Genomic DNA, 16912 nt, shown 5'->3' with positions numbered 1-16912 from the left:
ACAAACTATAGACCCTCCAGTGCAAAAACCTGGACCATTTGTCTCTTCATCCAAGGTATAGCAATACAGCAATATTGAAGAAAATTACCCATAACGTACACTTATTACAAGGGAAAGAGATACCACAAACATTCAGTGTTCCATGGTGGGGCCCTATTTCATATGCCAATACATCAGATGTGAAAAATACGTGTCAGCTACCAAAAACAGGTTTGGCCTCTTTTGTGCCACAAAGGACTTTGTCCTTTTTACTTTTTGTTATTTCTTTTTACTGTAATTAAATGTCTGTATATTCATGACCTTATTATCTCTGTCCTACGTCAGAAAGAATGGTGGGTTGTTGGTTTTTGTATATGTTGTTATCTCTTTTTTGATGTTCCTATATACAGTGGTACCTTAATTCTTTCCGGAGGTCTGTTCTTAACCTGAAACTGTTCTTAACCTGAAGCACCACTTTAGCTAATGGGGCCTCCTGCTGTTGCCGCCGCACAATTTCTGTTCTCATCCTGAAGCAAAGTTCTTAACCCGAGGTACTATTTCTGGGTTAGCGGAGTTTATAACCTGAAGCATTTGTAACCTGAAGCGTTTGTAACCCGAGGTACCACTGTATTTGAAAATGCAATAAAAATAATTTAAAAGTTAGATACAAACTCATACAAACTTTCTGCAAAAGTATCCGGATGGATGCTTAAGCAGGTGGTCACCGGGAAGTGACTAGAGACCATTTGAAATTCAGACACCGGGGAGGGAATGCTGCCCCCTGCAGACAACAAAGGGTTAGGGCTCTGCATTTCCTTAGCTCTCTATTTTCAAAATAAGAATAAGATAGAAAAATTCCTTCCAGTAGCACCTTAGAGACCAACTACTGTAAGTCTGTCATTGGTATGAGCTTTCGTGGGCATGCACACTTCTTCATATCTCTTTTTTCACTGGTTCTCGACGGCAGCCTGGCAGCCAATCGCAGGTGCGCTGGAAAAGCCGGCAAGGTTGCCCTAGAGACGCAGCTGGACTACAATTCCCAACATCCCTGACCGCTGCTGGCTGACGTCCACACGTTTTAGAGAGGCCTTCCTGCTCACCCCTCCACCGGAAATGTGCGCGGCGCGCCCTCTGCCGATTTCCCCGCCTCCAGCCTCGCAACTGGCTTCCGACTGGCTAGAAGAGAAATGCCCTTTCCTTATTGGCGGAGCGCGGCTTTTCTGGGTAACTTCCGAAGGAGCCTCTCCGCGCGGCGGGCGCCATGGCTGCCCGAGGGCCGCCGCTTTGCTACGCGCTGCTGTGTGGGCAGGCGGCGCTGCTGCTGGGCAACCTGCTCCTCCTGCAGGGCGTGCCTCGGAGCCACCAGCACAACGCCACGCACAGCCCCGAGCAACCCGACCCGGAGCCCACCGCCAGCGCCGGGGGAGGCGCCTTCTTCTGCGAAGGCCAAGGCCCCCACGGACCGCTCATTCGCTGCGACCACCTGTAAGGTCCCGCGAGACTTCCGGGAGGCAGCGGGGCTGGCCTGGGGGGAGGAGGAGGCGGACCAATGGGGAGGGGCCAGGAGGGCGGGGAGGAGCTTCTTTTTCTCTACCGCCTGTTCCGCCTTAGGAGGTCGAGGCGGCGGCGGCGCAGCACACCTTCTCCCCCACCCCCTCGCTTTAACCCTGCGAGCGGGGTTAGGCTGAGAGGCAGCTTCCTGACGCAGCCTGGATTCGCACCCTGGTCTCTCCCAGGCCCCAGTCAGGCACACTAACCACTAGGCCTCACTGGCTCCCAGGTAGTGGAAGATGGGAAGGGGAGTTAAAATGATATGGGGGCAGCAGGCGGATGAGGTCAGGCTGGGATCTGTGACTGGGATCGCCGAGGCCAGGGTTCAGATCCTATCACAGCCATAAAGCTTGGTGTGTATCCTTGGGTCGTAGAATCACAGAACTGTAGAGTTGGAAGGGACAATGAGGGTCATCTAGTCCAACCCCCTGCAGCAGTGCAGGAATCTTTTGCCCAATGTAGGGCTCGAACACACAACTTCTCAGAGTTGTTGGGAAGATCAATGAGGAGAGGAAGAACTGTGTTTGCCACCTGGAACTCCTTGGGGGGAAAGTGGGGTGTAAAGGTAGTAAAAAAAAAATACCCTTGGCATACTGTCTTGGCAGGGGTCTGCTTGGCGCTGGCCAGCTGTCACATTAAGCAGCCTAGAGGAATGCTATTTTGGGCACCCTTGGCAGGGGCAAAACTAGTACTTACGCACAGGCTCACTGGCGCCTCTCTGGAGGCTTCACTATCCTAGGGTGAAAAACCCAGCTAGCCCCCACCCCCTGGTAGCTACAGCCCTGCCCTAGGGCACTGTTGGAAATTTTAAGTTGTGTCCAGTGTGGTGAGGGCCAGAGGAAGCATCAAAATTGGTGGGCCTTGGGGCCCTGGTGGGTGTTCAGAAGTACTGAGGCATGCAGTGAGGACTGCGAGGTGAGGCCACAACCTCTGGGGGCAGGAGGCAGGATCCACAGGGGCAGTAATCTGGCCTCCAAGGAATGTATCGCCAGTGCTGCAGCTATGGTAGTGCTACAATAGCCACTGCTGTGGTGTGTTTCTTGGAGGCCAGATCTGCTACTTCCTGGGCAGCCCCTGTCCCCATGCTGCCTCTGCAGTGGCATCTCGGTGAATAGGAGGTGGTGCTGGTTTCCTCCCACCCCAGGGAGGAAATGGCAGGGGCTGCTCCTGGGGTCATAATTTGAGGCCAGTGGAGGGTGGCACAATGTTTTACTGCTTCTCTGTTGCCAAAATGTCTTGGAATGGCCCTGGGTACAGTGGTAGGCATTGTGACTTAGGGCGCATTCAACTCCTATACTCTAAGGTCAACTTTTAAAAAATTACTTATGTACCGATTGCATTGTTAACCATGTTTTTAAAAATCCAGACAGAAACTTCAGCAATAAAGGACTTTACTTATATACCGCCAGCTCAGAGTAGGAGTCAGCTGAGATGGTGGTTTAAACACAGATGCAAATCCAGTTCCTACTGACGTAAACTGCTGCTTTCTGGGCGCAGAGGTGTGAAAGCTCCTTAGTTTAGTTTAGTTCTTGTGTGAAGAATTAAAGGGGTAAGGATGGAACACAAAGGGTTTTTTAACGGTGGAAGGCTGTGGAATGTGCATGGAAGGATGAGAGGTGCCAGGGTGCAAGACAAAGGGGTTGCCAAAGTCTAGGGCTGGGATACATCCCAATCCCAAAGAAGGGCAGTGCCAAAGAATGCTCCAACTACCGCACAATTGTGCTCATTTCACATGCTAGCAAGGTTATGCTTAAAATTCTACAAGGCAGGCTGAAGCAGTATGTGGACCGAGAACTCCCAGAAGTGCAAGCTGGATTTTGAAGGGGCAGAGGAACCAGAGACCAAATAGCAAACATGCGCTGGATTATGGAGAAAGCTAGAGAGTTCCAGAAAAACATCTACTTCTGCTTCATTGACTACGCAAAAGCATTTGACTGTGCCGACCACAGCAAACTATGGCAAGTTCTTAAAGAAATGGGAGTGCCTGATCACCTCATCTGTCTCCTGAGAAATCTCTATGTAGGAAAACCTAGAAAGGAACGCTGTGATCACTAAAAGTCAGCATGGGTTTCTGAAAAATAGGTCATGTCAGACTAATCTGATCTCATTTTTTGACAGAGTCACAAGCCTGGTAGATGAAAGGAACGCTGTGGGTGGAGCATATCTTGATTTCAGCAAGGCCTTTGACAAGGTGCCCCATGATATTCTTGTAAATAAACTAGTAAAATGCAGGCTAGACAATGCTACCATTCAGTGGATTTGTAACTGGCTGACTGACCGAAGCCAAAGGGTGCTCATCAATGGCTTCTCTTCTCCTGTAGAGAAGTGACTAGTGGGGTGCCACAGGGTTCTGTCTTGGGCCCAGTCGTATTCAACATCTTCATCAATGACTTGGATGATGGGCTTGAGGGCATCCTGATCAAGTTTGCAGATGACACCAAATTGGGAGGGGTGGCTAATACCCCAGAGGACAGGATCACACTTCAAAATGACCTTAACAGATTAGACAACTGGGCCAAAGCAAACAAGATGAATTTTAACAGGGAGAAATGTAAAGTACCGTGTTTCTCATATTTTAAGGCATCCCCAAAAAATAAGCCATGACAGGATTTCTAAGGGTTGGTGAAAAATAAGACATACCCCGAAAATAAGCCATGTCGTGTAGCCCCGACCGAGCGAGAGGCGAAGGCGCGGGACCCAGCAGGAGCTCCCTGCCTGCTTCCCCGAGCCGTCGCGCATCGGGGGACAGAGCCGAAGATCGGCGGGCGCTCCTTGCTGGGCTTGACAAGCCCGGCAAACAGCGCCCGCCGATCTTCGGACCTGTGCTGTGTGACAGGCAGGGGTGGGGGGAAGCGGAGATCGTTCTCCGCTCTCCCCCCACCCCCGCCTGTCACCAAAGATCGGCGGGCGCTCCTTGCTGGGCTTGACAAGCCCGGCAAACAGCGCCCGCCGATCTTCGGACCTGTGCTGTGTGACAGGCGGGGGTGGGGGAGAAGCGGAGATCGTTCTCCGCTCTCCCCCCATCCCCGCCTGTCACCGAAGATCGGCGGGCGCTGTTTGCCGGGCTTGACAAGCCCGGCAAACAGCGCCCGCCGATCTTCGGACCTGTCCTGTGTGACAGGCGGGGGTGGGGGGGAAGCGGAGATCGTTCTCCGCTCTCCCCCCACCCCCGCCTGTCACCAAAGATCGGCGGGCGCTCCTTGCTGGGCTTGACAAGCCCGGCAAACAGCGCCCGCCGACCTGTGCTGTGTGACAGGCGGGGGTGGGGGGGAAGCGGAGATCGTTCTCCGCTCTCCGCCCACCCCCGCCTGTCACCGAAGATCGGCGGGCGCTGTTTGCTGGGCTTGACAAGCCCGGCAAACAGCGCCCGCCGATCTTCGGACCTGTCCTGTGTGACAGGCGGGGGTGGGGGGGAAGCGGAGATCATGCTCCGCTCTCCCCCCACCCCCGCCTGTCACCAAAGATCGGCGGGCGCTGTTTGCTGGGCTTGACAAGCCCAGCAAACAGCGCCCGCCGATCTTCGGCCCTGTGCTGTGTGACAGGCGGGGGTGGGGGAGAAGCGGAGATCGTTCTCCGCTCTCCCCCCATCCCCGCCTGTCACCGAAGATCGGCGGGCGCTCCTAGCTGGGCTTGACAAGCCCGGCAAACAGCGCCCGCCGACCTGTGCTGTGTGACAGGCGGGGGTGGGGGGGAAGCGGAGATCGTTCTCCGCTCTCCCCCCACCCCCGCCTGTCACCGAAGATCGGCGGGCGCTGTTTGCTGGGCTTGACAAGCCCGGCAAACAGCGCCCGCCGATCTTCGGCCCTGTGCTGTGTGACAGGCGGGGGTGGGGGAGAAGCGGAGATCGTTCTCCGCTCTCCCCCCATCCCCGCCTGTCACCGAAGATCGGCGGGCGCTCCTAGCTGGGCTTGACAAGCCCGGCAAACAGCGCCCGCCGATCTTCGGACCTGTCCTGTGTGACAGGCGGGGGTGGGGGGAAGCGGAGATCGTGCTCCGCTCTCCCCCCATCCCCGCCTGTCACCGAAGATCGGCGGGCGCTCCTAGCTGGGCTTGACAAGCCCGGCAAACAGCGCCCGCCGACCTGTGCAGTGTGACAGGCGGGGGTGGGGGGGAGCGGAGATCGTTCTCCGCTCTCCCCCCACCCCCGCCTGTCACCGAAGATCGGCGGGCGCTGTTTGCTGGGCTTGACAAGCCCGGCAAACAGCGCCTGCCGATCTTCGGACCTGTCCTGTGTGACAGGCGGGGGTGGGGGGGAAGCGGAGATCGTTCTCCGCTCTCCCCCCACCCCCGCCTGTCACCGAAGATCGGCGGGCGCTGTTTGCTGGGCTTGACAAGCCCGGCAAACAGCGCCCGCCGATCTTCGGACCTGTCCTGTGTGACAGGCGGGGGTGGGGGGGGGGAAGCGGAGATCGTTCTCCGCTCTCACCCCACCCCCGCCTGTCACCAAAGATCGGCGGGCGCTCCTTGCTGGGCTTGACAAGCCCGGCAAACAGCGCCCGCCGATCTTCGGACCTGTCCTGTGTGACAGGCGGGGGTGGGGGGGAAGCGGAGATCGTGCTCCGCTCTCCCCCCACCCCCGCCTGTCACCAAAGATCGGCGGGCGCTGTTTGCTGGGCTTGACAAGCCCGGCAAACAGCGCCCGCCGACCTGTGCTGTGTGACAGGCGGGGGTGGGGGAGAAGCGGAGATCGTTCTCCGCTCTCCCCCCATCCCCGCCTGTCACCGAAGATCGGCGGGCGCTCCTAGCTGGGCTTGACAAGCCCGGCAAACAGCGCCCGCCGACCTGTGCTGTGTGACAGGCGGGGGTGGGGGGGAAGCGGAGATCGTTCTCCGCTCTCCGCCCACCCCCGCCTGTCACCGAAGATCGGCGGGCGCTGTTTGCTGGGCTTGACAAGCCCGGCAAACAGCGCCCGCCGATCTTCGGACCTGTCCTGTGTGACAGGCGGGGGTGGGGGGGAAGCGGAGATCGTTCTCCGCTCTCCCCCCACCCCCGCCTGTCACCAAAGATCGGCGGGCGCTCCTTGCTGGGCTTGACAAGCCCGGCAAACAGCGCCCGCCGATCTTCGGACCTGTCCTGTGTGACAGGCGGGGGTGGGGGAGAAGCGGAGATCGTTCTCCGCTCTCCCCCCATCCCCGCCTGTCACTGAAGATCGGCGGGCGCTCCTAGCTGGGCTTGACAAGCCCGGCAAACAGCGTCCGCCGACCTGTGCTGTGTGACAGGCGGGGGTGGGGGGGAAGCGGAGATCGTTCTCCGCTCTCCCCCCATCCCCGCCTGTCACCGAAGATCGGCGGGCGCTCCTAACTGGGCTTGACAAGCCCGGCAAACAGCGCCCGCCGACCTGTGCTGTGTGACAGGCGGGGGTGGGGGGGAAGCGGAGATCGTTCTCCGCTCTCCGCCCACCCCCGCCTGTCACCGAAGATCGGCGGGCGCTGTTTGCTGGGCTTGACAAGCCCGGCAAACAGCGCCCGCGTGCACTTTATTAAAAAATAAGACATCCCTCAAAAATAAGCCATGTTCGGACCTGTCCTGTGTGACAGGCGGGGGTGGGGGGGAAGCGGAGATCGTGCTCCGCTCTCCCCCCACCCCCGCCTGTCACCAAAGATCGGCGGGCGCTGTTTGCTGGGCTTGACAAGCCCGGCAAACAGCGCCCGCCGACCTGTGCTGTGTGACAGGCGGGGGTGGGGGAGAAGCGGAGATCGTTCTCCGCTCTCCCCCCATCCCCGCCTGTCACCGAAGATCGGCGGGCGCTCCTAACTGGGCTTGACAAGCCCGGCAAACAGCGCCCGCCGACCTGTGCTGTGTGACAGGCGGGGGTGGGGGGGAAGCGGAGATCGTTCTCCGCTCTCCGCCCACCCCCGCCTGTCACCGAAGATCGGCGGGCGCTGTTTGCTGGGCTTGACAAGCCCGGCAAACAGCGCCCGCCGATCTTCGGACCTGTCCTGTGTGACAGGCGGGGGTGGGGGGGAAGCGGAGATCGTTCTCCGCTCTCCCCCACCCCCGCCTGTCACCAAAGATCGGCGGGCGCTCCTTGCTGGGCTTGACAAGCCCGGCAAACAGCGCCCGCCGATCTTCGGACCTGTCCTGTGTGACAGGCGGGGGTGGGGGAGAAGCGGAGATCGTTCTCCGCTCTCCCCCCATCCCCGCCTGTCACTGAAGATCGGCGGGCGCTCCTAGCTGGGCTTGACAAGCCCGGCAAACAGCGTCCGCCGACCTGTGCTGTGTGACAGGCGGGGGTGGGGGGGAAGCGGAGATCGTTCTCCGCTCTCCGCCCACCCCCGCCTGTCACCGAAGATCGGCGGGCGCTGTTTGCTGGGCTTGACAAGCCCGGCAAACAGCGCCCGCGTGCACTTTATTAAAAAATAAGACATCCCTCAAAAATAAGCCATGTCGTGTTTTTTTGAAGAAAAAATTAATATAAGACATGACTTATAATATGAGAAACACGGTACTACACTTGGGCAAAAAAAATGAAAGGCACAAATACAGGATGGGTGACACCTGGCTTGAGAGCAGTACATGTGAAAAGGATCTAGGAGTCTTGGTAGACCACAAACTTGACATGAGTCAACAGTGTGATGCAGCAGCTAAAAAAGCCAATGCAATTCTGGGCTGCATCAAAAGGAGTATAGCATCTAGATCAAGGGAAGTAATAGTACCTCTGTATTCTGCTCTGGTCAGACCTCACCTGAGTACTGTGTCCAGTTCTGGGCACCACAGTTCAAGAAGGATACTGACAAGCTGGAACGTGTCCAGAAGAGGGCAACCAAAATGGTCAAAGGCCTGGAAACGATGCCTTATGAGGAACGGCTTAGGGAGCTGGGTATGTTTAGCCTGGAGAAGAGAAGGGTAAGGGGTGATTTGATAGCCATGTTCAAATATATTAAAGGATGCCATATAGAAGAGGGTGAAAGGTTGTTTTCTACTGCTCCAGAGAAGCGGACACGGAGCAATGGATTCAAACTACAAGAAAGAAGATTCCACCTAAATATTAGGAAGAACTTCCTGACAGTAAGAGCTGTTTGACAGTGGAATTTGCTGCCAATGAATGTGGTGGAGTCTCCTTCTTCAGAGGTCTTTAAGCAGAGGCTTCACAGCCATCTGTCAGGAATGCTTTGATGGTGTTTCCTGCTTGGCAGGGGGTTGGACTGGGTGGCCCTTGTGGTCTCTTCCAACTCTATGGTTCTATGACAAGAAGCTACAGTTAGAACTGAATATGGAACAACTGATTGGTTCAAAATTGGGAAAGGAGTATGACAAGGCTGTATATTGTCTCCCTGCTTATTTAACTTATATGCAGAATTCATCATGCGAAAGGCTGGACTGGATGAATCCCAAGCCGGAATTAAGATTGCCAGAAGAAACATCAACAACCTCAGATATACTGATGACACAACCTTGATGGCAAAAAGTGAGGAGGAATTAAAGAACCTTTTAATGAGGGTGAAAGAGGAGAGTGCAAAATATGGTCTGAAGCTCAACATCAAAAAAACCAAGATCATGGCCACTGGTCCCATCACCTCCTGGCAAATAGAAGGGGGGAAACAGAGACAGTGAGAGATTTTACTTTCTTGGGTTCCATGATCACTGCAGATGGTGACAGCAGTCCCGAAATTAAAAGACGCCTGCTTCTTGGGAGAAAAGCAATGACAAACCTAGACAGCATCTTTAAAAGCAGAGACATCACCTTGCCTACAAAGGTCCGTATAGTTAAAGCTATGGTTTTCCCAGTAGTGATGTATGGAAGTGAGAGCTGGACCATAAAGAAGGCTGATAGCCAAAGAACTGATGCTTTTGAATTATGGTGCTGGAGGAGACTCTTGAGAGTCCCATGGACTGCAAGAAGATCAAACCTATCCATTCTGAAGGAAATCAGCCCTGAGTGCTCACTGGAAGGGCAGATCCTGAAGCTGAGGCTCCTATACTTTGGCCACCTCATGAGAAGAGAAGATTCCCTGGAAAAGACCCTGGTGTTGGGAAAAATTGAGGGCACTAGGAGAAGGGGACGACAGAGGACGAGATGGTTGGACAGTGTTCTGTGTCCATGGGATCACGAAGAGTCGGACATGACTAAACAACAACAAGGGCTGGGATATGAATTGGAGCAAACTGGAGGCAATGCCAAAGGCCTGGAGGGGAGTGGCAGAAGTTGAAGTTGGACAAAGAGAGGGGATGGTTGATGGGAAAGGGAGAAGGGAGTGTGTTGGAAATGGAGTATTAATCTTGATGGCAGGTGTATGGGGTGAGATGCAAGATGAAAGGTAAGATGCAAGCAGTAAACTCCCCCAGTTAGGAATGTATGCTGGAGAGGCTGCTATGGAAGCAGACTGGAAAAGGGATGGGGTGCTAGCCTGGTGCTTGATGCTAGCCTGATCAATTTAAGGAAACTGGGGGACATTTATGAATTACTGCTGTGTTCTGACTCCGGCCTTTGTTTCAGCTCTTGGTCCTGCGTTCTGAAACTTAACTCTGGAGCACCTCTTCTCAAAATCAAACTCACTTTGTCATTTATTTGCAGACCTGAGGAGTTCGTAGAGTGTGAGGCTCCCATGGATCATGGTGGAAATGCAAGTGCCCGAGAGGAACTGGGCTACGGATGTCTCAAGGTGGGCTCAAAAGGGATTATTTTGCTACTCTAATATTAGATAAATGTCTGGCAAATTTGGGGTAGGGATAAAGAGGCTCGATTTCCTGCTCCCTTTGTTCCCAGATAAATGTATTCACTATGGAAAATGTATACTTAAAACAAGAAATCTAGCTCAATAAATTCTTAATTCCGTCGGCTGTTGTTGTTTTGTCCCTGTAATAGTTTGGTGGTCAGGCATATAGCGATGTGAGCCACACTCAAGTCCATTGCAAGGCACTGGATGGCATTGAATGTGCAGGCCAGCGGACCTTTCGGCGGGGGAATAAGCCATGCATAAAGTGAGTTTCCTTTTTGTTTTGTTTTTTGAGATTATTGAACCCAGAATTCCTTTGCAATATTCATTGTGTGGCAGGCGGTGCACAGGCCTGTCCCCACTTCTCCATGTCCAAGCTGCCTTTTTTTGGTCCAGCTATGACACGAATGTTGTTTGCCACTGAATCGGAACAAACATCAATCGAGTTTTCTGTGGATTGCAATTTGTTCCAATTCAGAGGTAAACAGCAGGTTTTCCCTGGGTAAAATTGCAGGACAAAAAAAAAATACTTCTTGAAAATGGACCTAGAGATCCTGGGCCTGGGCCTAGAAAGCGCAGTACAAACGGAAGTGGGGGTGAGTCCTATGCGAGGCAGATCTAACTCTCCTCTCCCATATTGTGTTTTACTGACTTCAAGTGTAAGGAACTATTCTTGTCACAAACGAAGAGTAAATGCTGGTCTCTTCACTGTTCCAGCCAACTAATTCATCTTTCTTGATGGTAAAATTTCCTTACCGCCCACCAATGCTTGATGGAAGGAGGATTCAGCTTGTGCCGTAGAATTCCCTACCACCCACCTAGAATCCTGAAACGCCCACTAGTGGGCGGTAGGGACCAGGTTGTCAACCCCTGGGCTAGTACATTTTAAGTACATAGAGATTCTGTGCATGCTCCTTTATGCCCATTAGAGGGAACTGTTGTACAGTGAGGGCAAGGGTGGATTCCAGCTCGCCATGTGAAAGTTTTATCCAATTTTGTTCTCTCTCAGGTACACGGGGCACTACTTCATAACTACTCTCCTCTACTCCTTTTTCTTGGGCTGCTTTGGAGTGGATCGCTTCTGCCTGGGGCACACAGGCACAGCTGTGGGGAAACTGCTCACCCTTGGAGGACTTGGGATCTGGTGGTTTGTGGACTTGATTCTTCTTATCACTGGGGGACTGATGCCCAGTGATGGAAGCAACTGGTGTACCATTTACTGAAAGTCTACCAAAGAAGAAATGGGAGGAGATTCTTTGCTTAGCTGGAGGCCTAATGCTTGGATCCTGTCTTGTAGCAAGTATAGAGGCAACACCGGTGTACTCATTTGGCTGTGAAATGACATCCTTCTAAAATGGAAATACCAGAAAAATGCAAACCATAATTCTGCTATACATACCTCATTGTCTTGTTTAAATGAGAGCTATGCTTTCCCCATCCACAAGGACCTGGGAAGACTTCTGCCCTGTAGAATAAACCTCAAAAATGGATTTGCAACTGTCATGAAGGTATTGTAGTTCCTTATGTCCTTACACACTTGCGTACGTTCTAGGAGGTGCCAAGGAAGTAACTGGCTTACCCTATTCTGCTTAATCCTAGTTCTCACTGCTATACACTTTAGAAGAGGTTTTCCAAATACGTTTATGCCGCCTATATTAGCTGAAAATACCCGGTGAAGTTGATGTAACTGCAAAAGTTACTGTCTTGTTTGATTTTAGTTCACGCTGGCAGGACTGTTTTCCCGTAAGAATGTTGGCCCACATGAGACAGAATGCTCCCTTAAGTTTCCCTTTCTTGTAAAAGGACATGAAGTCTGCGGGATTGCTTCCTCATTCTCTGTGAATCTTATATTGTGATGGGATGTGGGGAAAGTAGTTATCTTGACATTTAGCAATGTCAAGCCCAATTTATTGCAGAACTTTTTTGCAAAGCCAGAGAAATCCAAGTGTAGTAAACCGCCCCTGCTCTCCCCAAAGAGCCATTTGCTGGCTCATTTTAATAAAGTTGGGGAATTGGCCTATTTTCAGTATGAGCCACAACTTAAATTGCAATTAATCAGGAAGAATGCCTCTTTGCAGTGTGTTAGACTCACAGCAGCACCTGATTAGTCTTTCCTAGCCTCCATTTAAGTATGTTCTAGTGACTAATGATCAGTCCATGCTGTAGATCAGACCTGTGGCTGGTTGGCCGGGGCCGGGGGGGGGGGGGTTGTTAATGCAACTACCGGCATGTGTACTTTTCAATAACAGCATGCAAAATGTATTTCCATGTTGAGCAGATGCAGGGTTTTTTTTAAGCTGATGGGTAAGAATAAAGTCTGGCAATCTTAAACTTAAATATGTAACTATTTTAATTTTGTTTTGAAATTGTTATAAAAATTATCTTCTAGACTAATACCTGGAAGTGGCATGGGGATGGGTATTCTGAAAAGCTTGTTTGTTCCCATCAAGAGATTGGCAAATACTTGGAGCAGGGGTCAGCAAACTTTTTCAGCAGGGGGCTGGTCCACTGTCCTTCAGACTTTGTGGGGGGCTGAACTATATTTTGGAGGGGGGGGGTGAACGAATTCCTATGCCTCACAAATAACCTAGAAATGCATTTTAAGTAAAAGGACACATTCTACTCATGTAAAAACACGCTGATTCCCGGACCGTCTGTGGGCAGGATTTAGAAGGCTGGATTGGGCTGGATTCGGGCCCCGGGCCTTAGTTTGCCTACCCATGATTTGGAGAGTAGGTGCTTAAATAGTTACAAACACCTTGGAGGGGATACTTACCTACCATATTTTGCCTTTGCTTCATGGTGTTGGGAAGGAATATCCACCAGAGCCGGCATTCTCAAGACTGAAGTGGCCTTAATGGCCCCTGCCCGCCCTGCACCAGCCACCTGGAGAGGTCTGTATTAAACTTAAACTTGTATTGCAGGCAACCTCCAACATTTGGCACACCTTCAGCTCTTAAGTTGGCCCACTAGAAAACGGGATGAGTTGAGTTAAATCTCTGTTTGTGTGTAGTAGGGGCATTGCACAAGGTTACCTTCCGCCTTTGTCAGCCTATAGAGATCTGTGGTTGAAAGGATTCATACCCCCTGCTTAACTGTTTTGTCTCACTTAAATGAGTAATATATATATATGGAAGAAAATGGCTTGTCCATTTTCTATTAGAACTATTTGATTTGTTCATACTAGAAAACTACCGTATTTTTCGCTCCATAACATGCAATTTTTTTCCTCCTCAGGAGTAAGGAGAAATCTCTGTGCGTGTTACGGAGCAAAGGCACTAGTCAGAGCCGATTACAGGCTGTGCGTGGCAAAGCGGGAGTCCCACACAGCCTGTAAGCAGCTTTCACTCCGCTGGCTGTGAAGGGGGGGGGGGAGCAGAAAAAAAGCAGCAGCAGCAGCAACCAGGAAGGCAGAGAGGGAGAAACGTCCCTCAGCCAGCCCCGCACACGCATGTCACCCGGAGGCAGCCTCTCTCTCTTGCTGTCCCTCCACTCGGGCGGATCTGATGCCTTATTGCCAGCTGCACAGCAACAGCAACAGCAACAGCGAGGAAGGCAAGAGAGAGAAACGTCCCTCAGCCAGCCCCGGAGGCAGTCAGTCTCTCTCTCTCTCTCGGGTTGGAAAAAGGGCAGGCGGTGGCAGAAGAGGAGCACGCGGGGGGGGGGTTTGCAAAGCGGGCCACCTGGGAGGGGGAATGCACCCGGCTTGGCGTCCTCCCTTCTTCTCCCCCCCTCCCCCTCCCCCTGCCCCCCACTCTCTCCTTTCCATTCCTCCGCTCTCCCCCAGCCGCCCATCCCACCCTCCTTTTGCACATGCACACCCTGGCCAAGCAGGCTACAGTTGCACAACTTTTAACCCAGGTTGTGCTCAGCTAGAATTACAGGTGGCAACCCCCCAAAGAGCCAGCTTGCTTTTTCTTGGCGTCGGCAGCAACCTCGGAGACACCCACCCTCCTTCTGGTGCTGCAACTCGAATGCCAGTTTGGAAATGGCACACATAGAGAAGAGGAGGAAGATGAATCAAGGATGCTCTCTCTCTCTCTCTTCTGCTCGCCCCTTTCCCTGTAACCTCCATGCAGTCGAAATAACAACAAGAATAACAATAAGAGCCCCCTAATGATCCTAATGCAAGCGCATGGGATCCTCCGGTAAACCCTCTTTGGCTGTTGCTACTGCAGAGCCGGACAAGCTTCTGAAGTGCTTTTCTCTTGATTTCACTCTAAATCTAAAATTATATTCAAAAAAGGAGCGGCGGTGGTGGGGGAGGCGGAGGAGAGGCTGGAAAGATGTGAGCCTATCACTGAAGCAAATGCGCTTGCTTGCTGCCCTTTCTCTCAACTTACGGTATGTGCCTGCACTCTCTCCTGCTGCTGAATAAATGCACAATTTCCCAGGGACCCTCAGATTGCCCTGTTAATTAAATCAATTCATTATGCTCAGATCTGATTAGCAACCCTCCTCCCCACTTCTTTGAATCAATTATTCAATACACAAACCTGTGCCAGAGGTGTCTTAAGTATTAGCTTATTTAATTCCAAGGACACTAATTCCAAGGACACTAGGGCGAGGGGACTTTTCTCATTCTGACAAAACACAAAAGCACAGTTAAAGTGTGTGTGAGAGAGGGGGGAACGGGGGGGGAACAGTGTGTGTGTATAGCTGGGGGAAAGAAGCACCACTGGCACAGGTGCTCCAATATAAATAAGCGCTATCAATCCCATACACACTTTCATGGAAGTGTTTATTTACTTCTCTGACGCATTCTGAGAAAATGTAGACAGGATCAGGCTGCAAGACAGATTTCTTTTTTTCTTCTTCTTATTTTCCTCTAAAAAGTAGGTGCGTGTTACGGTCTGGTGCGTGTTATGGTCCATAAAATACGGTAAGAGCTACAAGTATGTTTCCACTTTGTACAGTTTTTTCCTAAACTGTTTCTGATAAGAGTATACGACAATTTAGGATTTCAACACACTTTCTGCAGAGGGCACCTTTTTTTAATTAATTTCATCAGGTGTAACTGTCACAATGAGATCTTCGTTTCCTCGCCGTACAACAATGGAGAGGGTGTCACTGTTTTGAACAGTGTCTGTTACATCTCTGGTTGAAGTGACTGTTTTCCCATTCATTGCTATAATGACATCACCGTCTTGCAAGCCGGCACTGCAACCAAAGACAGAAATGTTAAAATACAGGAAGCATTTGACTACTGTGGCACACTTTTAGACAGCCATAGTTTCCCCTTATCAAGTCCCCTTCAGGTTGGCCTCTTGCTCCTATTGCACACATAACCTCTAAAAGAAGCACAGGATGCTTTGGAAGAACCACTGCAGGGACTCTTGTCTTAGGAGAGACCTTACCACCTTCCGGGGCCTTGTTTCAACGTGGGAAGCTTTCAGAGTACTTGATGTCAGTACAAAACTTCTTTGGGCTAAGGGGAATTGTATGAACACCTGCCCGCAGGGCTTCATCACAGCTGTCCCTATACTTCAGCATAGAAAGTGTGTGAGATGCAGTCACATTTTGACAGACAAGCACCTGGAGTGGAAGCAGCTGCCCAACATCTGTCCCCAAGAGAGTGCACTAGGGCTGGGTGATAACTGGTTTTCAATATCGTGATATATCACCAGCTAAACATCGTGATATATCGATGTATCAAATAAGGAAGGAACTATGCAGAGCCGAGCAGGACAATGTCCTGGCAACTGCTACTACTTAAGGGTCTAAAACTGATAAATTATTATATTATCAATCACCTCGTGGTCACTTTCAGCAGCAGGCAAGCCAGAATGCATCCAAATGAGACTTTGGGTTTGGGGCTTGGCTACCAAATGGTGGTAATCAGAACAATCCAAAGTTTGGTGATGTGTCATAGTGAAGACCAAGACTCTGGGACTTCCAGCAGGCCTGCTAGGAAGCAGCAGTGGCACAAGAATCAGTCTGCAAAGCCTCACCATGGCAGTGGGCAGTGGCTGCAGAAGCGCTGGCAGCCTGCAAGGACCTGTTGCAGTGGCTGCAGTAGTGGTGACCTTGCGGCAGAGGCAAAAGCGACAATGGCCTGCAAGGCCTTGTCATGGAGGTGGCAGTAGTGGTGGCCTTGCAGTTGTGGCAGAAGATGGCAGAAGCAGAGGTGGCCTGCAAGACCTCATTGAGGCAGGCTGCCACAGCTTCTGCCATCGCCTGCCACTACCGCCAGGAGAGCTTGCAGGCCACCGCCACTTCTTGCCACCATGGCGAGGCCTTGCAAGCCCCACTGCTGGTGTTGCCATTGGGCCTCACAGGCTGCCACTACTATTGGTGCCATGCGATGCTGCTGCAAGGCCTCGCAAGATGCCGCTACTTCTGCCGCCGTGAGACCTTGCAAGCTGCTGCTGCTACTTCTGCCCCCTCCAGTTGTCGCCATGAGGGCTTGCAGAGCACCACTGATTGTGCCGCTACTGCGAGGCCTTGCAGGTTGTCCCCGCTATTGCCAACATGTGCCGTGGTCATCCTTATTTCAGATATTGTGGTAGATTGCAGGGTTTAGCTGGTGAGTTAGCGTGATGTTTAGTTGGTGAGTTACACACATTGTGATTCGCAATCTATTGCCGGCTCAGATATTATGGAACAACACAATGTGAACTTCAAACTGGTTTTGACTGATATATCAACATATTGCCCAGCCTAGTGTACACCCAGAATATTAGGTTTTGTTTTAATTTTGCTTTAAAAGTGTTACTGTAAACCCA

General features: G+C 52.0%; 2 protein-coding genes across 2 annotated transcripts in view; one reads left to right on the top strand and one right to left on the bottom strand.

Annotated features, from left to right (window-relative positions):
- The first annotated feature begins 1224 nt into the window (after positions 1-1224).
- TM2D2 (TM2 domain containing 2) lies at positions 1225-11690 on the top strand. Its single transcript, XM_035139571.3, has 4 exons — positions 1225-1464; positions 10046-10133; positions 10337-10452; positions 11197-11690. The coding sequence occupies exons 1-4, from the start codon at positions 1241-1243 to the stop codon at positions 11408-11410; spliced, it is 642 nt and encodes a 213-aa protein (XP_034995462.1). The 5' UTR covers positions 1225-1240; the 3' UTR covers positions 11411-11690.
- A 3219-nt stretch (positions 11691-14909) lies between these two features.
- Positions 14910-16912, bottom strand: part of HTRA4 (HtrA serine peptidase 4) — a 30645-nt gene continuing 28642 nt past the window's right edge. Inside the window, exon 9 of the mRNA XM_035138992.3 lies at positions 14910-15347. Coding sequence (XP_034994883.1) covers positions 15182-15347 — 166 coding nt within the window. The 3' untranslated portion in view covers positions 14910-15181. The remainder of the gene's footprint in view (positions 15348-16912) is intronic.

Source organism: Zootoca vivipara, chromosome 14 (genome assembly GCF_965207765.1).
Source record: "Zootoca vivipara chromosome 14, rZooViv2.hap1.1, whole genome shotgun sequence".
Lineage (NCBI taxonomy): Eukaryota > Metazoa > Chordata > Lepidosauria > Squamata > Lacertidae > Zootoca > Zootoca vivipara.
The sequence above is the reverse complement of the archived record's forward strand: the minus strand, read 5'-3'. Positions and strand labels throughout refer to the sequence as shown.

Bases quoted from the DNA above. Each gene is read 5' to 3' on its own strand.
- TM2D2 (XM_035139571.3), top strand. From the start codon at position 1,241: ATGGCTGCCCGAGGGCCGCCGCTTTGCTACGCGCTGCTGTGTGGGCAG. The intron at 1,465-10,045 runs GTAAGGTCCCGC...ATTTATTTGCAG, and splicing joins CTCATTCGCTGCGACCACCT to ACCTGAGGAGTTCGTAGAGT. The intron at 10,134-10,336 runs GTGGGCTCAAAA...TCCCTGTAATAG, and splicing joins TGGGCTACGGATGTCTCAAG to TTTGGTGGTCAGGCATATAG.